General features: G+C 41.7%; 1 protein-coding gene across 1 annotated transcript in view; it reads left to right on the top strand.

The window, feature by feature from the left end:
- LOC141141541 (tRNA (32-2'-O)-methyltransferase regulator THADA-like) overlaps nt 1-22,111 on the top strand; it is a 101,069-nt gene that overhangs the window by 63,344 nt on the left and 15,614 nt on the right. The window contains exons 11-17 of the mRNA XM_073629143.1: nt 3,496-3,693; nt 4,547-5,213; nt 6,906-7,058; nt 7,651-7,760; nt 10,296-10,453; nt 14,133-14,275; nt 16,397-16,576. Coding sequence (XP_073485244.1) covers nt 3,496-3,693; nt 4,547-5,213; nt 6,906-7,058; nt 7,651-7,760; nt 10,296-10,453; nt 14,133-14,275; nt 16,397-16,576 — 1,609 coding nt within the window. The remainder of the gene's footprint in view (nt 1-3,495; nt 3,694-4,546; nt 5,214-6,905; nt 7,059-7,650; nt 7,761-10,295; nt 10,454-14,132; nt 14,276-16,396; nt 16,577-22,111) is intronic.

The raw sequence follows: 22,111 nt of genomic DNA, 5'->3' as shown, positions 1-22,111 counted from the left end.
ACCTTCCACATCAGGAGGATCTTCTCTCACAGGGTCCAATCCTCTGTCCACAGGTACACCAGTGGAAATTAGCGGCCTGGCTACTGAAGAGAGTATATTAAAATCTAAGGGATTTTCTCAGAAATTAATCTCCACCCTCCTCAACAGTAGAAAAAAGGAGACGCGTCATATTTATAAAAAGGTCTGGTTCCTTTTTAACAAGTGGTGCACTGAAAACTCCTTCTCGGCGCAGAGCCCCATAGCTGTTTTGGAATTCCTACAGTGTGGAGCAGACAAAGGGTTATCCGTAGGTACCCTTAAAAGCCAGGTGTCAGCACTTAGTGCTTATTTAGAGAAATCCTTGGCCACCAATCCATGGGTGGTCAGGTTCTTTAGGGCACTGTCCAGGCAGAGACCTGTCCGAGGTCCCCCATTTCCCGGGTGGGATCTATCTTTAGTGTTGCAAAGCCTAACAGGAATTCCCTTTGAGCCCTTGGACAAATGTCTGTTAAAAGAATTAACCTTAAAAACAGCATTGTTAGTGGCAGTGACAACTGCCAGGAGAGTCAGTGAAATTGAGGCGTTATCAATTAGACCTCCTTTTTGCGTTATTTTGCCAGATAGAATAGTCCTTAAGACTGATCCAGCATTTCTGCCTAAAGTGGCGTCAGGCTTTCACAGAAGCCAGGAAATAGTCCTACCTTCATTTTGTCCCAATCCTGCTGGAGAAGGGGAACTGAAATTTCATTTCTTAGACGTAAGGAGGTGTATCCTACAATACTTAGAGATGACTAAAACAATAAGAAAGTCTGACTCTCTATTTATTTTATTTTCCGGGTCCAGAAAAGGACTCAGAGCGTCTCGACGCACGATTGCCAGATGGCTTAGATTAGCTATTGGGCAGGCATATTCTCTAGCAGGGAAAGAGATTCCTATGGGCATAAAGGCACACTCTACCAGAGCCGTGGCAACTTCCCAGGCAGAGAAGGCTGGAGCAACGCCAGAGCAAATATGCAAGGCAGCAACATGGTCCAGCTACTCCACTTTCGTTAAACATTACAGAGTGCACTTGGTGGCGGCAGGTGAGCAGGCTTTTGGGCGAAAAGTTCTGCAAGCTGTAGTCCCACCCTAATTGGTAAGTGCTCGATTATCCTCTCAATAGTGGCTGTCCTGAATGACGTAAAGGGAAAATTAAAGTTACGTACCGGTAACGTCTTTTCCTGTAGTCTTTCAGGACAGCCCTAGTTACCCACCCTAAGCTTGGGGGGGTCTTATTAAAGACCAGAACGCAATATGATAATGATATTGAATGGTATGTTATTAATGTGTTCTTGTGTCTCCCCAGCTGACCGGAGGTGATCTTGTAAAAACTGAGGTCTGGCAGGGGAAGTGAGAGTTTTATGGGCTGGCGCAGTGTTTCCTACAGGAAGAGGAGGAGACTATCTCTCAATAGTGGCTGTCCTGAAAGACTACAGGAAAAGACGTTACCGGTACGTAACTTTAATTTTTTAGACCTCAATCACAGGCTATATTCTCACTCATTGACACTTTCCTCTCGGTATGGAGTTTATACGCTCCATCTCTAACCTCAGTCCATATGACTTACAAATTGCCCACGTCCCCTCCCCCTTTCCCGTCTACCCCTTCTCCCCCTGGCTTAACCCTTGCTGCCAGGAGAGGAGTGGGAGATTGATGGGAGCCAAGATAGGTAGTCGAACCTCATGTGGAAAAAAGTGAAGTTTATAACAAATGTTAAGAATTTCTCCCACCTAACCTTAGCCAAGCTGTTTTTCCTCTACAATAGTTATGTTTTCATATCAAATGTATTCACCTGTTCAGTACTTGTACCCTCAGGAGACTTTAGCGACTCCCAGATTGCAGATGCATTGTCTAAATGGGGGCCCTATTACAAACCCTCAACCCAGTACGATTCTTTAAATCATACATGGCCTCTTCAACCAGTGGGAATCACTTAAAGTTTATCTCATGGAACGTTAAGGGGCTTCGCTCTCCATGTAAACGCATGGCCATCCTTAGGCATCTGAAGCGTCTCCGGACAGATGTGGCCCTACTTCAGGAGACACACCTGTCAGCAGACGATCTAACCAGTCTATGCAAACTGTGGGTGGGCACGGTGTATGGTTCACCAGCACTTGGTCGCAAAGCTGGTGTGGCTATCCTGCTACACAAGAACTTAAAACACATGGTAAGAGATGTTAAGATTGATTTGACAGGCCGCAAAATGACTCTACATATGACTTTAGACACCAGGCACGTGGCTATCACTAACATCCTGTACAGGATTGCTTGATTTTGGGATCTTCAGTAAGTGATAAAAGATTGGTGTAACTGGATTCTCTACAAAGATAATCTTCTGTTTTGAGTGTTAGAATACCAGATGTTCTACCTCCTATTTGATAATTCTGCAAGAGCAGACCTAAAAACAGAGGTAGGTTTGGAAGTGAGAGGGGGGGAGGTAGGTGGTACGATCATTCAATTGTCTTAATGCCTTCTGGTGATATTGCTCTCTATTTAGGATAACCAACACCGCCCCCTTCTCCCCCATCTGTTTCCCTAATTACTAAATCCTGAATTCTGAGGCTGATCCCAACCACACTCACCACTAAAATGTTTATGTAGGATAAGATTCCAAATAAATCTGTTTGTATCTAATAGTGTATAAAATACATTAAAATGGTGGGTGAGAGAAAAGGAAAGGCTGTGGGACAGCAAAGCTAATTCATGCTGAGTTTACACGGACCATGATAAAGGTATCTGTTGTGTTGACGGGAGATCCACTTCTAAGTCGTCCTCCTCTGTGAGTATCTCCCGTAAGAGGTATCTTTTGCATCTCCCTCCTCTTCCTATGTTTCTTCTTTTTCCATTTTTGTTCTTCTTCTTGTGTGTCTTTTTCTTTGGCAGATATTAATAGCTGTGTGGGGTCTTTTTTTGTTTTTTTGTTTTCTCCTCTATCATATTCATGGGAGAAAACTGAGCCCAGCGAAGCCCTAGAAGTGAAGGAGGCTCTTGAATCTCTATAGTATCAGGTATTTCAGATAATGAGTCTTTTTTTTATATATATATATATATATATATATATATATATATATATATATATATGTGTATGTGTGTGTGTATATATATAAAATGTATGTATGTTCAGCTTTGCTTCTCTTCTTTAAGATGGAGCGTGGGGTTCTAGAATGTCAACTGTTTCTCTTACACATTCATTCATATACTACATTGTTTTGGTAGTTACATACTGTTGTTTGAACTAATATGTGCTGTAGCGCTTGGTATAAATGAGGTCCGCCAAATACATTTTTGGGTTTCTGAGAAAGTGAGAAACTATATTGTTTAATAGAGTTCTTCTTGAGAAGCACGTTGTGGGAGTTCCTGGAACAATAGCAGACTAATGCTTGGGGGCCCACAAAAGTTGCATTAACATTTAGGGCCACAACATATAAATGGTTGGGTGTTTTGTCCCATACAAAGCTTTTTCTTCCTATTTCACAGGTTGATGGTATGCCTGCACTCATGCTCAGCTGCTTTCAGCACTTTTTTCACATTAATCGTGGAGAGTGTCAGCTCTCGGGATTATCTGAGGAAACTGTGCTGCAGGATGTGATGACGAAGATCAGAGAAATATCTTGGCAGGCTCGGTCAAGATACCCTCCACTCTGTGCTCTGCTGCCTTTCTTGGGCTCTAAGAAGGTCAGTTCCTGTGGTGCACACACCATGTGGCAGCCTATAACCTTCATTATGTGTCTTAAGATATAAGAATTCCCTGTGGCCACAATATTTTTGTAGTTTAAGTCTGTGAGTTACTTCCTGTGGTTGGGGATACTACTCTAGTCTGCAAATGGGCTGTGAGAGATGGAGATTTTTTGTTTAAGTTTTTGGATTTGCAAGTCAATAAGTAATTATTTTTTTTATCTTGGGGGGTGGCCGCAACTGAACTGTAAAAATAGGAATGTTTTAACATATAGGGCTTTTAGTCCATTTTAGCCAACAGATGGAACATACATGACCATAAATTGTTCTTTTAGCATTTAAAGCTTTACCAAACCCAGGACCCTGCATTCACTATATCTGGTCTCCCACAGTACATGGAGATGCAATTAATTTAGTAAATATAAACTGCTCAATTCCATTTCTCATCAGCAGCATATTGCAGTCTTGTGACTTCTATCAGTGTCTGGTTAAAGCTTGTAGAAGAATTTTTCATTCTCTTCTGACTGTCCTATGAGGCTGCAGGACCCCTGACCTGTCTGGACAGTGCTGATTGACCTTGTGCTGATCACATGCAATCTCCCAAGGAAAAAAAAAACCCTCTAGCAATTAACACCAAACTGAGCATGTGCAGAGTGCCCCCCAAGGCTCTGTACTCTCAGGAGATTACTAAAAAAGCAAATCGAACAGTAATTTCAGAGCACTTAAGTAATGATCACAAGAGTTTTTATAGTATGTAAATTATGATCTATTACAAATGAACATCAATACAAATGAGCATAGTTTTTGTAATTTAACAATGTCTTATTAAATTTGTCATTTATATTTCTTTCAGACATTAGCTCTCTACCCTCTGCTACCAGGCCACTTGTTCTACTGTCTGGCAACAAACTACCTCTCGCCTCCTGCTGCAGAGACATATCGCACAATTATGATTCTTCAGAGAGAGGAATGGATTCAAGAGGGTTTGACCAATGAGGAGGAGCTGGCTAAACATTGGTCGCAGATTTGGCTCTTACCTATTAGTGATGCTTTGTGTTCTACAGACTGCAGCCTACAGAGCAACACTGCTACACATCTTCTTCCCTGTACCTTGCGCACATTTACTGAATCATTTAATTTGCTGGCTAAACAGCTTGGTGGCTGTGGCCCTCGTCAGCTGCGTGCCTGGATCAGTATTGCACGTGCTAAGAAAGCAGTCTTGGGAGGGGTAACAGGTGTAGAAGAAAGGCTACAGTTGTGCCTGGAATCTGCCGATGATGGAGTGCGTCTAAGCGCATTCGTCTTCCTGTGCTGCAGCCCAAGAAGTAATCAACCCCCTTCCCTTGAGGAGCTGCAGCTACTGAAGAAATATCTCCCTTTTAACATGGGTTGTGACAGTCCAGGCTTCCGTCAGCAACTGCAGGCAGCTGTGCGCAAGGCCCTGGAAAGGCTTAGAGATGCAGCTATGTCATCACTGCGCAGAGGAATAAGTCAGGGGGAAAATGTTTCATGGACAATCGGTGTGAACAAATCCCTTCACTTTTTCTGTTTAGATCTACCAGTGCTTATCTGTGTATATTTACAACTGTTGTTCTGTACTAGGGCCATATTTTTTAAATCTGCGTTAGCTCACATCGCTTAAGGGTTATGTTATGTTGCTTAAAGGAGTTGTAAAGGCAGAAGGTTTTTTTATCTTAATGCATTCTATGCATTAAGATATAAAACCTTTTGTGTGTAGCAGCACTCCCTTATTACTTACCTGAGCCTCATCTCTCTCCAGCAATGTCCACGTGTCCATGTCTAGGCTGTCCGGGACACTCCTCCTGATTGACACACAGCAGCAGCACCATTGGCTCCCACTGCTGTCAATCAAAGTCAGTCAGCCAATTGGGGGAGAGGGGGTGAGGCTGGGTTGGGGGTCCGTGTCTGAATGGACACAGGGAACCATGATTCGGCTCCAGTTCTCCCATAGGAAGCTGCTGACTGTGGGGCCACTCGATAGGAGGGAGGGGCCAGGAGCAGCAAAGAGGGATCTGAGGAGGATCCAGGCTGTTTTGTGCAAAACCCACTGCACAGAGGAGGCAAGCATAACATATATATGTCAGTTTTTTAGGCAGACATGATCTGACTATCTGATCTGATCCTATTCACTAAAAACAAATGGTTGGGGATCCATTCCCCATCCGTCTAGTGGATCGGATGGCCATCAAGTGTAAACAGGCAGGCGGTCCATTTCCATCCGACTACCCATTGAGGAGAGTGGGCTGTGTCTGTGTCCGCTCTGCAGAGCAGAATAGACACGGACAAGACTGAGTCTGCCTGCTCAGTGAGGAATCTGTCCGCTGATCCCCACTGAGCAGGCAGACTCCATCTGTTTTAGTGTAGAGGATCAGATGTCGGCGGGTGTCAACTGACACATGTTCGTTGACACCCGCCATTTCATAGAATGCAATGGAGGGTCCGATTGGGTCCACCTGAAAAGCTGACAGGCGGACCCGATCAGTCTGCTCATGTGAAAGGGGCCTAATTGCCCAAATGCACTAGTTACCAGCTGTATAAAGAGAATACCAGCAGAAAATAGCAATTATTGAATGATCATGAAATTACTGCATGTGTCATGTTTCTGTGGGGTGAGAAGAGCAGGGATTTCAAACCCCCAGACCACTACACTGGCTGCATGGGCACTGACAGCTTATCACCCATGGAGTTTAAGTACAGCGGGTACTGAGAGGGTGTAGGGTGTTAGTTCACTTTTTTATTATTTCTAACCCTAAATGCATTTTCAAATATTTCAATGCATGTAGAGGTGCACAATATATGTATGATCTTATATGTAATAATATATTTTAAACCGATTTGTAACTTTTTATTTTGTTGTGTTGGTGCTTTTTTAAAGGCTAGAAGATGTTGGTTTTAGGTAAAACATGTACAGGTGCAGATGGTGAGGCTGATTTACTAAAGGAGATGAGACTCTTGCCTAACAAATTGTAAATATTTACTTCAGTTATCCAGTCATGTGAAAAGCAAGCGCCTGTTCACTTGAAAAGGAATTTTGCTTTTTACATGATTGGATAATTGAAATGAATAGTCGCACACTTTGTACGTAGGTTCTTAACTAGTAAATCAGTTCAAATGTCTTGCGTTTTTATTATGCATTACATTCTTATTACATTCTTTTTTTTTTTTTTTTGTCTTATCTATTCAATGCCCAGACTTTACAGAATGGCTTTTTCAGCTGAGTGTGTCATCCCTGTCCCCTGCTGGAAACTACCAACGAAGATGCAGTGCTCTGCTCTGCCTCTGCTCTCTGCTAGAATGCTGTACTGATTGCTGGAACCCTGAGAAAAAGAAAGGGCAACCCCCACGTAAGTGACTCTTGTGAGGGGAAAATGTTCTGACCATAGGTATAAATGAGAACGGTAATATTTATTGTATTTATTCATTTTATTACCAACTTTTATATGACTGCTGAGTAAATTCAGGCCTTTACAAAAAGGTCCCACCTGCTGTTTTTTTCAAGTAAAAACCAGTAGATAACTTGGCCTACTTGGCTTCATCAGTGCAGTGCTTGCAGTTGTGGCCAGTTTGTGAAGAGAAAACTATACACAAGCAGTGGAATTTCAGGCATTGTTCCTTGCATTGAAAATATAGTCCATAATAGAGAATTGTGGATTCAGTAGATCCTACATAGTGCTCCAGGGAAGTCACTTTTTTGGTACCTCACCTGCTGGTTCCTCAACCCTTCTTAATGAGACCTAGTAAAATGAAAGGAGTTTTACGTACACGGGCTGCTTGATGCTTCAAAAGCATAGTAATAGGACACTTTTCTTACACCCCTACCATTTCAAATAAACTATCTATATTCGCTTTATTTTGTAAACCGTAAATTACATTTTATAATGCAGTTTCCAAAAATTGTCAGAATCCAGTTTTCTTAAATATCCACTGTCTTTACAGAAGACTTGTCGCTATTGCTACAATATGCGCAGCAGAGAGGATGCTGGAATTTCCTGTCAACACGTAGCATGTATGCACTGTTAGGATGCATGCAGGACAGCACTAATGAGGTATTGCCACACTGGTTACCCAGCAGAAATGATTTTTTTTCACTTGTTTCCTTATTTTCATGCTTGCTAACGTCAGATATCTATAACCTGTGTTTAAAAATGCTTTGCTTCCTATGGAAAAAGCTTACTTCGGTCAGGTTAATAATGGCACAAAACTGTGTGTGTGTGTGTGTGTGTGTGTGTGTGTGTGTATATATATATATATATATATATATATATATATATATATATATATATATATATATATATATATATATATATATATATATATATATATATATACATACATACATACATACATACATACATACATACATACATACATACAGAGAGAGATACTACACACATATAATACACACACTGTGTGTGTTATAAAATGTATATAGATATGTTATTACCTTTTGTATCTCTTGACCCTCCCTCGAGCAAGGCCCTCGACTTCCTACTGTGTTAAATTGTATTGTAATTGTACTGTCTGCTCTTATGCTGTAAAGCTTTGCTTAAACTGTTGGCACTATATAAATCCTGCATAATATGTACAGTGTATATATACACACAATACCAACATTTCCCAGCAAGCTTTACCAGCTAGCCAGTGCCACCTTGTTCCACATATATTTACAAGCGTATACTGCTAAAACTTCTGTTTTTAAGGCCTTATTCACACAGGTGTACTTAAATGCACATTCACACAGGATGCGTGCAGGCCGTCCCATTCCGGTCTATTGGGATGCAGCGGCTGCATGGACCTGGTTCAAAGTTGACAGCTGTGTGAGTGCATGTCCCCAAATGCCCACTGCCTGTCCATGCGATTGAGGCCTAATGCAAGCTGTTGAAACAATGCAATTGTGTTTTTTTTAACTGATTAGCTGGTAAGTGTGCTGAAGAAAGTTTTTTTAGATGTGTTTGTTCAATGAAAAGTCCTTTCCTTGTGCACCTAGTTTTAAATTGATTGGAGCAGTTGCCATCTTTGATTTGCTTACTACCGCTCTCATAAAAAATATGTATGTTATATCATTAAATTCTATTTGAATTAAGATTAGACATTCCTTGGGCGTCAGTGGCTTTAAATGAGGTCCTAGAGAAGTAAAAATAATGCTATATGTGTGGGATGATTTTTTAGATCGAAGCTGCTCTTTTACATCACTGGCCGTTTTTCAGGATTATTATTTAATCAGAGAATTAGGAACTGTTACCTATTGGTGAACTGAAATCACTTCTACCCAGTTCTGCCACTTTTATTAGGATGGTTATCTCTTTTAAATATTTAGGAGTGATAATCTCTACAATACATAAGATGTATACTTCGTGACATTTGGATCTGCATAGTGTCACATTTCAGACACATTTGTGGTGAAAACCTGGCAGATATGTAATGTTATGTTATGTAAAATATTTCTATCTAAGGTTCATACAGAACCATATATAGAACAGAGGGAGCTGTGTCCTTCTTTTGAAACTCTATTCAACAAGCACTGGCTTTTTTTAGAGAATCTCAGAAACTGTTGTATTGATATGGTAGCCATTTAGCTAGCTTTTACTGTTGGGCGTCTGCATATGCATATTTGTCTTATGCCGAATCACCTTTTAAAATTAAACTATTGAAGCCCAACTAAACATTAATTTTTCCATTAGCTAAATAGATGCCAGGTTCATCAAAGTCTTACAGTTCATTTTCTTTAGAAAGCAGTTACTGAGTAGAAAAGTCTGTGCCCTGCTAACATGCTCCAGAGAAGGATCATTGCTCCATATGTGGAAGCAGTAGTTGCTCTGCAGAAGTCCAATACGGCACCTACTGAGTCAGAGCTAGAGCTCTTGAAACAGCAAGGAGCATTTACTGATTGCAGATCTATAGGTCTGATTCCGTGTGTAGAGGATGTGTACTGTAGATCCTCTGCAGAGGGACAAATGCTTACCCACAGAGACCACTGCTGACAGGGTAAGACCACTACTAGATTTCTGCAGAATTTTGTCTTCAGATTTGCCAAAACCATATAATATGAGGTCAGACCTTAAGAGCTTCAATTTGTATGCAATCAGGCAGGCCCTTGCACTACATGGTTTTGGTAAATCTGAAGACAAAAATCTGCAGAAAATCTAATAGTGTGTATGGGGCTGTCTAAAGAAATAAATTGTTCAGGTTTGTACGCCTTTAGCTTTGTTAAACTTGGAATGTATAGCCGTTTTAAACTAAAAAATCAATTGGGGATTAAATATTTTTCAAGGAATATTTAATGGAATGAAAAGTATGGTGTTTTTTTTTTTTTTGAGTTTTTATATATGCCCTAGAGTTCAGCTTTTTTTCACGCATACTATTTTGTCTGGCAATGGTGTTTTATACTCAGCCTGTCTTTATTTGTTTCTTAAAATACAATAGAAAGCTTGAATAAATCCTAGATACAAAACCCCACTTTTAGCTGACATCACTATTCTAGTATCCTTTGTTGTGACCAAATGATCTGCTTATTTGTAATAAGTAGTTTAAAATGTCTAATTATATTTCAAATGTATCCTTTTTATTCCTATCATTCACAGATCCGAGACATGGCATCTGACTTGCTGGTTAGATTTTTCTTGCCTACCCCAGGTTCCGTAACTACCTCACTGTTTGAGCTTGGCCAAAAATACCTTTGCAGCCCACGAGTACCCGTGGCAGAAGCTGGTGCTCTTATTATGAAAACATTGCTACAAAGGTATTGAAAGGAAAACCATTATGCTTTGGAAAATATATATATATATATATATATTTATATATTTATTATAAAATACTTTGTGTGTATATATAATATAAAATATTTTGTATATATATATAAAACATTTTATGTGTGTGTGTATATATATATATATAATAAATATATTTTGTGTGTATGTATATATAATATTTTGTGTGTGTGTGTATGTGTGTATATATATATATATATATATATATATATATATATATATATATATATATATATATATATATATATATATATATATATATATATATATATATTAATTAATTTTTTTTAAGGTGGTTGTAAACCTCAGTCATAAAATCTGCACGGAGCACATTTCTCTGTAGTGTTTACTTGGTGCTTCTTTCCTCAGTTATTGCAATGTGTCACTTCTGACAAGTTTTCCCGACACATCAGATAAATTGGTGATGGGGGAGGGAGTTCAGCACTCAGCTTGTCTATTCAGAATGCAGCTCTGTATGTTCCTTTGTTTCTGTGCGGTGTGTGGAGGGGGATGTCCTTTTCCTCCAATCAACTCTCGCACACTGTACAAAAGCTCTGACTGCATCTCTCTGCCCCCTCCTCTGTGCTAGTGACAGATGAAGATGGACTTTATCACAATTCTACACTTTTGAAGGGATGTAGAGAAGACTGCAGATGTATGTAAGAGGATTTGTTAAATCTTTGTGTATCATCTTCACTTCACTGGGTATATAAGAGGGTCTACAACCACTTTAAGTTTTTAAACTGTTCTATATCTGATTTTCTTTTTTTTTTCTGTTACAATAGTTATTCATTCACTTTTAACAAGTGGTTAATATGCAAAAGTTCCTCCCACGCAGGGGCTAGCATTGACGTTGGAACAGGTATTGGTTCATAAGAAGGGCAAAAATAAAGCGACACAAACAAAAAATGAGAGCTAACACAACAGTAGTAAATTTAAGTGTAAATGATACCGTCAGGATCCAGGGGTCCCAGAGAGGCTCAAAAGGTGGTGCAATGTGCAGCCAAAACTGAACTAACAAGAATAGAGGACCAGAAAACAAGAAAGTTAGGCAGAAAGGTGAAGCTAAAAAGAGGGAGGTTGCTCACCTACCGAGTAGGGAGCTTGAAAAGGAATAGGGGAGTCTAGGAAAGAAAGGAAGGCCAAAAGGATGGGGACCAGAAGGGGGAGGGAAGTTTTCTGGAAGATCAGGACTATCCGTCAGAGGCGGTCCAAGCTAGCTGGGGGGAGGGTAGGAAAGGCATATGACAGACATGGTTCCCAAATTTTGAGAAACGTGGCGTGAGTGTCACCTCGGATGCTCAACATCTGTTCATTAAGCATCAATGCGGTCATGCAATCTTTCACCCCCTGAAAGGGGACAGATGGCTTTTTTCAGGGCTGGGCAATTGTTCTTTTGGCTGACAGAAATAGGTAGGAGGCAAATTTCCACTGATAAGAAAACATGCCTGGAAGATTTTCTTATGTACTAATCGCGCTGACAGTGAAGTTGGCAGAGGGGAAGATGGAGCAGGTTGATGTAGGAGAAAACGGAGGATGGGTAGGGAGGGGGATTAGCAAGAGAGGACAAGGAGGAGGACTCCAGGCAGGAAGACTGGTAAGTGCAGGACAAGACAGGTATATATGGGATCTCAATCACATTGACTGTAACTGATCACTGAGGGAGTGCTGGGAGAAGGCAGGTCCTGGAGGATAGGGTGCGCAGCTTTGGGATTGGGGGGGGGGGAATTAGATGTTTATGTGTGGGAGCAAGTGCTTACCTGTACTTGGTCTTCTGGGGATACAAATACGATTTTTAAGTTGTAGTGATAGTTCTTTTTAAGAAAAAAATAGGCCATATATTCAGTACATGGTAGCTGTTGTAAACCTAAAAAGCCATGACTCAAAATGCACTATATTGTCAAAAGTATTGGACACCTGCCTTTACACGCACATGAACTTTAATGGCATCCCAGTCTAATGCTGGCCATACACTATACAGAAAATCGGCCGAACCCATTTTCGAAAAACGAACGTTCGACCGTGACCGCAAACGATCGTGCCATCATATGTCCGATAATCTGTTCAGTGGACATGAATAAATAATTTTGTGTTCGTTTTTTTACATATACCTAGTGCAGGCAGTTCGGACGGGAAACACATTAACCTTGCAATTTATCGTACGTTCGGCAGAAATTTTCCAAACATGCCGTTCGTTTTTTTTCCACAAAAACGTCACAAACGATTATCGATTTGTACCCACTAACTTGCCGAAAAACGAACGAAGTGTCCATACGAACGATTTTTCGGCCGATTTTTCGTATAGTGTATGGCCAGCATTAGTCCGTAGGGTTCATTATTGAGTTAGCCCACCCTTTGCCGCTATAACAGCTTCAACTCTTCTGGGAAGGCTCTCCACAAGGTTTAGGAGTTTGTCTATGGGAATGTTTGACCATTCTTCCAGAAGCACATTTGTGAGGTCAGGCACTGATGTTTGGACCGAAACATGTTTCTCGCTCGCATTCTCTGCTTTAATTCATCCCAAAGGTGTTCTGTTGGGTTGAGGTCAGGAATCTGTACAGGCCAGGCAAGTTCCTCCACCCCAAACTCAGTCCTCCATGTCTTTTTGGACCTTGCTTCGTGCATTGGTGCGCAGTCATGTTGGAACAGGAGGGGGCCATCCCCAAACTGTTCCCACAAAGCTGGGAGCATGAAATTGTCCAAGATGTCTTGGTATGCTGACACCTTAAGAGTTCCCTTCACTTGAACTAAGGGGCCAAGCCCAACCACTGAAAAACAATCTTGCAGCATAATCCCCCCCCCCTTCCACTAAATGATTTGGTCCAGTGCACAAAGCAAGGTCCATAAAGACATGGATGAGCAAGTTTGGGGTGGAAGAACGTGACTGGTTTGCGCAGAGTCCTGACCTCAACCCGATAGAACACCTTTGAGCTGAGTTAGAGCGGAGACTGCGAGCCAGGCCTTCTTGTCCAACATCAGTGTCTGATCTCACGAGAATATAACAAGATAAGTGCAGCGCAAAAATATATGAGAATATTATTCAAAAGGAGTACTAAGTATGTTCCTCAAAAGTCTTTCAGAAAAGATCCATGTGAATTTCAAACGACAAGAATCGGTCATGCATACAATCTTCTATTGCGCTTACCAGAGATAATGGACCTCTGCACAGCAGGGGTCAAACTCACATGTCCCCACAGGGATGATGGTATTCCTGATGGTGTCACTGGAGGAAATCACTGTGGTATGGAAACCCAGAAATCCAGAGGGATGAGGCACCTTCCAACAGGGAAATACCAAGGATGTAGACTGCCAGATAGGAGATGTAAGAAAAGCTGCTCCACGAAATATAAAAAATAATAAAGGATACCATCTAAGAGTAATCCATCTTTTATTGTAAAGTCCAATATTGCACTGTAAAAACAAGCGCAGAAAGATAAAACAGGTCGGACTGCAACACAATATTGAACCCTACGGACTAAAAGTGGGAATTCATGTGCGTGTAAAGACAGGTGTCCCAATACTTTTGACAATGTAGTGTACATCCCATTGCTACAACATAATGTTAGTTTCTTCCCTGCACTACTGTTAATGTTTTAAATATATGAGGTAACCTTCATATTGTAATGTAATTTTCTTTGTGCTCTGATTCAGACCAGATGCATCGTTGCTGCTTTCAGAACATGTACCTTTGTCTGCACTAGGGCTAGTGACGTACCTTACCAAGATGCTTCAGGATCACTACTGTTGTGCTCAGGAAAACCTTTTAAGAGCAGCAAGTGCAAACCCCATGCATGGTAAGCCCTGATGTTTACTATAGCAAAACTTCAGAAAGGTGAATTAAAGATGAATTCTAGGCAAATGTTAAATAACACAATCCTCCACAAGCAGGTATTAGGCAGTATGGCCACGTTGTAGACCAGTAAACACGGATGTAATATAGAACTACAAGAGATGATTTTTAATGTGCATGCTGTCTCTTGTGTTATATGTTTATGAATATCCCACAGCAGGGGTTAAACATTTCAAAAACTTTTGTAGTTTTAAAGTGTTTGGATGTTCACTCTTCTATCCAACTTTCCTTTCCTTTTAAGCTACCTCAAATTCTCTCAAGATTTAAAAAAAGCTTTAAAACACTCTCCAGGTAGTACAGATGCCCTAATACGCTACATCATTTTTTTTCCATGGCATGTAACCTATGCTGATGTGGCTTAGCAATTAGCAACATGTTAATTACAGTGCATGGTGGAGCTGCAATGAGATAAAACCCATTTCGGCACATTCCTAATCCATTAGCAAGTCATATGAAGCACCTTGCTGTACTCCCTTGAAACCACCCCAGTGTCCATTATCTCTGAGGCTTCTCCTCAAGGTCGAAAACTAGTTGGCTAGGCGTTTTCTCACAGCAGCGGGACCAGTATTCCCAAGGCACTGGTTAACATGTACAGCTTCTTTGTTCTCAGAGCTGTGCTGCCGTATGTGAATGGAGCAATTAACACCTCCAATTACATGATCAGCCATCTCAATTAAATAACATATAGAGCAGGGGTAGGTAACCTCTGCTCTCCAGCTGTTTTGATACTACAAGTCCCGTGAGACATTGCAAGACCTGAACAATCACAGGCATGACTCCTAGAGGCAGAGGCATGATGGGATTTGTAGTTTCACCACAGCTGGAGGGCCGAGGTTGCCTACCCCTGATCTAGAGCTCATGGATTGTGTTTCTGGATACTGTGAACTTTCAGTCACTCTTGACAAGCTGGCTTTTCAGTAAGTGTTAGTTTGTGCATTTATAAGATGTGATTTGATACCGGTTGGAATTTGCATTACTTCTGTTATAATTTGATCACGTTATCACTTTGTAAGTGCAATTTTAGTTGGTTTGGTTTTTATCTGCACTATCTAGTATGCTTTGTTTGCTTTCTTTTTATCTTTAGTTCTACGGCCTTTGGTTAATTTAAAGCGCTTGCAAAAATAATCATTTTTGACTTGATATAGTGACTTGTGGAGCATTGAAAGATTTCTTTGTTATTGTATGTCCCAGGACACAGGGTATCTTCATATCCATTACAATAGCGTTATGCTGCCACCATCAGGCAATTGGACACTATCAAAAAAGACAGGAAATTCCTTCCCAGGCATAACCCCTCCCAGCTAGGCACAGCCTCGGTGTCTGCCGTCTTAGGTGATGGTCATGTCTGTGCAGTCCCTGCACAAATTATCCTTTTTTAGATAGCTTTTTCTCAAGATTTTCATCCAGAAATAGGAGACTGGCTCTGTCACCTACAGCTTCTGCTAAGAGGAATGGTAATGTTGCCGTTCAGCACCCGACTCTGCATAACAGGACCCTTTACAATGATAAATTGCATTGCAAACTCTCGGGTACTCTACAGGTCCAAGGCGGTGATCCCCAGATGGAAAATCATGTCCCTGAAGGTCCTTGTGATAGTTGATGTTTGGACCCCCTAGGGGTACCTACATCACAGAGTGCCCCGGTGATGTCACTCAAATGCTTGTACCCTTTAGGAGCGGGATGTATTCCCGTATACCTCTTGATCTCTCAGTCCCTGCCTTTGCACCTGGGCTTCCCCTCCCCATAGCCACGTGTTCTTTGTGCAATTTTCTTTACTGTTTTATTGCCTGTCCTACAGCCATGAGCTTGTTATATCCACTTGCTGACAGGAGAGCGGTCAGCAAGTGGTTGACTTTGATGAATAGCCTAAAGCAAATACAAAGTACTAATTTGAATGATGACTGTATTTCGGGTAAGATAATTTGCCCAAAATATAAATGATCTTAATCTTTTTAAATATTATATTGGTTTCAGACTGTTTCTTAAAATGCACATTATAGGATAGGGAATTTATATGCCCCTGTTATTTCACTGCTATATATGTGTTATATTCTTCTGTCATCAGGAGTGCTTTGTGCTCTGAGGTTGTGCCTGCTGGAGGTATCTTCTGTCTCACTGTCCATTTCCCAGGCTGAGCTTGCCCCTGCTTGGTGCAGTCTACTTCTGGAATTGTTGGGTTTGTTGCAGGAGATTACTTCCTTTATCCTGGGCATGCTGAACAAAACATTGCAGGAGAAGCAAACAGGTGAGCTATCCAATTGTATGATTTTCTTATTCTGGATATGTGACTCACAAGTTTTCTTTAAAGGGACTCCATCATATGACAAATCATGAAGACTGCCATTACTGAAAACTCTTTTTTTAGAGTGTTCTTTGGCTGTCATGTTGAGGCTTTGGCTTCAATGCTTTCTGGGTGACTCAAAAGTACATCAGGCAGACACAGCCAGGCAACTAGCATTTTCTTTTCAGGAGGCCTGCAATGGCAGCCCCTTTACTTCCCATATGATAGTGACAGGGAATTTTTCAGGAAACAACATTTTTCTTTAGGCGCTAATAAAGTTCTGCCAACTTGTGTGTTACTTTATAGTTTTAGGCCGTGAAGATAAAAGTATTCAGTATTGCTCCTGAAATGGTATGTAGTGTGATTTTAGAGGATGTAATTTTCTTTTGAGCCTTTGATGTCTTGTTTCATCTTGGCATCCCTATAATTAGAATTCAGTGACTTTTTTAAGCATTAGGCCTTGTTCACAATGGCTTTCACCTCTAAACACTAGTCTGAAGAGCACTGTGCAAGTAAGATTTTACAGAGCATTTGGCACTCTTCCGCTTCTCTAATGGGATATTAAAGCACATTAATGAGAGTAACTGATGTCAGGTTACACAAGCTGTTTGCAGTTTTTCAAAAATGCTTTATCACTACTTGGAGCTCATTGAATGCCGTCTTCTTTCTTTTTTTTTTTTTCCTTTTAAGCATAAGTTCACTACTTTTCTGATCACGTTACATCGATATTTAGGATGTAACATGGAACATGTTCAGCATTAGACCCCTCAAACACCCCCCAACCCACCCCCCCCCGCTTGTGACAGCAAGCCGGGGATCTTCTCCCCGTGCTCGCTGTCACAGTTCAAAGAGAGGCTATGTGATCCCTTGCAACCAATAAACTACAAGTACTGACAGCCTTTTCGCCTGTCAGCTTGTAGTTCGCAATGAGCTACCAGGGCGTTGTTGAGTGCTCTAGGTAGTTCATTGAGGTTCCTGTCATCCGGTAAACGCCTGCCTGTATTGGAGGTACAGGCAGACAGCTTCACAGACAGTCTACATGACTGTGGCATTAAACCCATGATCTGCTGATTGTGGGTGTGATGCTTTACAGGCTCTAACAAAAAAAAAAAAAAATGCAGTTACTTTTTTTTTTGTAAAGGTGAACTTATCCTTTGAATTCACAGTAAGGGCTAGTTTACACTTGAGTTGATTAGTATCACACATTAAAGCACCTACCACTTTAAGGCCTCTTTCACACGGATGATCCGTATGTCCGTTTTTCATCCATCCGTTTTCGGATGAAAAACGGACATACAGTCATCCCTATGGAGCGTCGGATGTCAGCGGTGACATGTCCGCTGACATCCGACCCGCTCCGATCCGAAAAGTGTAACGGAGGAAAAACCTACTTTTTCCTCCGTTTTCGGATCGGATCGGATGACGACGGACACTACGGACCGTCATCATCCGATCCCCCCATAGGGGAGAGCGGCGCTCTGACAGGTCCGTCGCTGCACAGTGTGCAGCGATGCACCTGTCATCTTCCTGCTCAGCGGGGATCGGCGGAGCTATCCCCGCTGAGCAAGCGGATGTTCACGGGGCGGATCATGACTGATCTGCCCCGTGTGAAAGAGGCCTAACATGCATTTTTGTATGTGTTTTAGATGCTTTTGGAATGCATTTTTGATGCAGTAATGAAGCTTGGCAAATTCCCTGTTTGTATTGTTTTTCTATTTGTATTGTTTGTTTTAAAGTGGCTCAGTAGAACCCCGGCTCAGTAGTACCCCCTGCTCGGTAATATCCCCACTCAGCAGAACCCCAGCTCATTAGTACCCCCTTTCAGCAGATCCCTCACTCAGTAGTAACCCCCAGCTCTGCTAATCCCCCACTCAGTAGTAACACAGCTCCTACTTCGGTTTGTTGATCCTCCTCTCTGTCTGGTCCCTTCTCACCTCCCACTATATTGCTCCCATCTGCTAGTTTCTCATGCCCTGGTCCCCAGCTCTGCTGATTCTCCGCCACTCGACTCTCTCCGTTCACTGCTCACCTCCCGCTATTTTGCTCCCATGCTGCGCACCACTTGTGACATCTACTAGTTTTTTCTGCTTTGCTGATTTCTACTGCTAAGTCCTTGTTTGTTGGTCCCCACTCACCTTCTGCTATAGTGCTCCCACATTGCACACCATGTGTCCCGTCTGATGTTTGCTCCTGACGTATCCTGTCCCCACTCACATTCCTTCTGCTCCATGCTGCACACCAGATATGACGTCTGCAGCAGACACTAATATATATATATATATATATATATATATATATATATATATATATATATATATATATATATATATATATATATATATATATATATATATAAAACTTACATACATACACAAACACGCGAACAGGAAGTGACTGCTGATGACGTTTTTCTAGTTCGCTTGTTGGTTTCCCAATGTATCCTGGGATATCTCATACCTCCAAATCAGAGCGAAGCTGACTCTGAATAAGTGCCCCTCAACAGCTGTAGGTGCTATTAGAGAACTTTGTGATGGACTTTTTTTGAAGGCTTTGGAGATGCTTTGAAGCACCAAGTGGTGTAGTGGGCAGCACTCTCGCCTAGCAGTAAGAAGGGTCGCTGGTTCGAATCCCGACCACGACACTACCTGCCTGGAGTTTGCATGTTCTCCCTGTGTCTGCGTGGGTTTCCTCCGGGTACTCCGGTTTCCTCCCACACTCCAAAGACATGCTGGTAGGTTAATTGGATCATGTCTAAATTGTCCCTAGTATGTATGAATGTAAGTTAGGGACCTTAGATTGTAAGCTCCTTGAGGGTGTAGGGACTGATGTGAATGTATAATGTATATGTAAAGCGCTGCGCAAATTGATGGCGCTATATAAGTACCTGAAATAAATAAAATAAAATAAATAAAGCAAAACGGGCTATAAATTATAAAGCCAGGCAGCGCAAACTCAACAGTGTGTGGTACAGGACTGTAAGGTAACCATTTTATTTAGTGAAAGCTGCTTTAATTGGCGTTCCGAGTGCTTTAAAAATGTGGGTCAAATGCCACATGTTGAAGCAAGTGTTAATGAGGCCTAGTGATTCCCTATAAGATGTGTATTGCATTCCCTAACTAAGGCCTCATGTGCTTTGAAAATTTGAATGCCCATTTACAAACCTATTGAATTAAGATGTGTCTTTGATGCGTTCATGACGCATTTTTAATGCATTTCTAGACCCTTCCTCTGTGTTGGTTTTCTATTGTGTGGATTAGATAGTAACCTTTCTAAACGCATCTCCAACGAGCTGTAAACGCCATAGAGTTGTTTGTGGCCTGTTTGCAGTGCATTTGCAGCACATTTACATTGACTTCAGTGGAAGCGTTTGGGAAGGGTGATGGGGAGGAGGGTCCAGAGGTAGAGATAGTCAGCACGGAACATATTCCAGAGGGTAGTTTTGGGGACATTAGTGGTAGGTTGACCAAAGCACATAAACCCAAGGTAAGTATAATAAGAGGATAATATGCGACCGGTCTAAACTACGTGGCATGTTCACCAATGCCAGGAGCCTGGCAGACAAAATGGGTGAACTAGAGATACTGTTGTACGAGGAGGATTTGGGTTTTGTGGGAATTTCAGAGACCTGGTTCAACAGCTCTCATGACTGGCTGGCAAAAATTCAAGGGTATACCCTTTATCGCAAGGATAGAGAAGGTAAAAAGGGGGAGGGGTATGCCTATATATCAAGAATAATGTACAAGTGAATGTGAGAGATGACATCACTAAGGGAGCTAGGGAGGAGGTGGAATCCTTAAAGGTAGAGCTCCAGAGCGATGAAGCTAAGAGCACAATAATAGGGAGTATGCTATAGGCCCCCCTAACCTGAGGGAGGAAGGTGAGACAGATCTCCTATCACAATTTGGATTTGCAGCAAGGATGGAAAGTGTTATAATGGGGGATTTTATCTATCCAGACATAGACTGGGCGGAGGGAACCGCGCATTCATCTAAGGCTCGCCAGTTCCTAAATGTCTTGCAGGACAATTTTATGGGTCAGATGGTAGACGCACCATCTAGAAATAAAGCGTTACTGGATCTACTGATTACCAAAAATACAGACCTGATCACGGATGTGGAAATATGGGGCAATTTAGGGAACAGCGATCACAGGTCAATTGGCTTCAGTATAAATCACACAAATAGGAAACATAAGGGGAATACAAAGACACTGAATTTCAAAAGAGCCAACTTCCCTAAACTACGAACCTTGCTAGAAGGCATAAATTGGGATAAAATCTTAGGAACAAAGAACATTGAGGATAGATGGGTTTGCTCTAAGAGCATAATAAGCAAGGGCATTAGCCAATGCATCCCATTGAATAATAAATTTTAAAAGAGCGAACAAAAGTCCTGGATGGCTTAACTCCAATGTAAAAATGCATATAAAAGCAAAGGAGAAGGCCTTCAAAAAATACAGGGTTGAGGGATCATCATCAGCATTCAGACTTTTTAAAGAATGCAACAAGAAATGTAAGGGTGCAATAAGGACGGCTAAGATAGAACATGAAAGACACATATCGGAGGAGAGCAAAAAAAAAATCCCAAGAAATTAAGTATGTAAACAGTAAAAAAGGGAGGACAGACCATATTGGCCCCATAAAGAATGAGGAAGGACATCTGGTTACAAAGGATGGGGAGATGGTGAAGGTATTGAATTTGTTTTTCTCCTTAGTCTTCACGAGGGAATCGGGGGGCTTCGGCAACCAAAACTGCAGTGTTTATCCTCATGACACATCACAGCAAGCACCTCCATGGTTAGCAGAGGACAGAATTAAAATTAGACTTGAGAAACTTAACATTAATAAATCTCCGGGACCAGATGGCTTGCACCCAAGGGTACTTAGGGAACTCAGTCAAGTAATTGCCAGACCATTGTTCCTAATTTTTACTGACAGTCTACTGACTGGAATGGTACCAGCTGATTGGAGAAAAGCCAATGTAGCACCAATATTTAAAAAGGGCCCAAAATACCGTATTTATCGGCGTATAACACGCACCGGCGTATAACACGCACCCCAATTTAGGAGGGAATTTTAAGGAAAAAAAGCTTTTAGGAGGGAAGTTGAAGGGAAAAAAAACTTACATTTAAATGCCCATCATTGCAGCCTTGTCAGTGCAGCCTTGTCAGTGCAGCCATGTCAGTGCAGCCATGTCAGTGCAGCCATGTCAGTGCAGCCATGTCAGTGCAGCCATGTCAGTGCAGCCATGTCAGTGCAGCCATGTCAGTGCAGACTTCCCCAGTGCAGACTTCCCCAGTGCAGCCTTGTCAGTGCAGCCTTCCCCAGTGCAGCCTTGTCCCAGTGCAGCCTTGCCCCAGTGATCCCAGCCATTCTGGGCTTCAAAATCGCCGATCGCGATTTGAAAATGGCGCCGCCGGCGCTGAAATACACAGAGCCGGTCCTCGGCTCTTTCCGGCGGCTCTCGTTCACTTTCGGCTCCACTCGTAGTCCCGAGTGGA

Source organism: Aquarana catesbeiana, linkage group LG01 (genome assembly GCF_042186555.1).
Source record: "Aquarana catesbeiana isolate 2022-GZ linkage group LG01, ASM4218655v1, whole genome shotgun sequence".
Taxonomy (NCBI): domain Eukaryota; kingdom Metazoa; phylum Chordata; class Amphibia; order Anura; family Ranidae; genus Aquarana; species Aquarana catesbeiana.
Note: the sequence above shows the minus strand (reverse complement) of the source record. Positions and strands in the feature narration are given on the sequence as shown.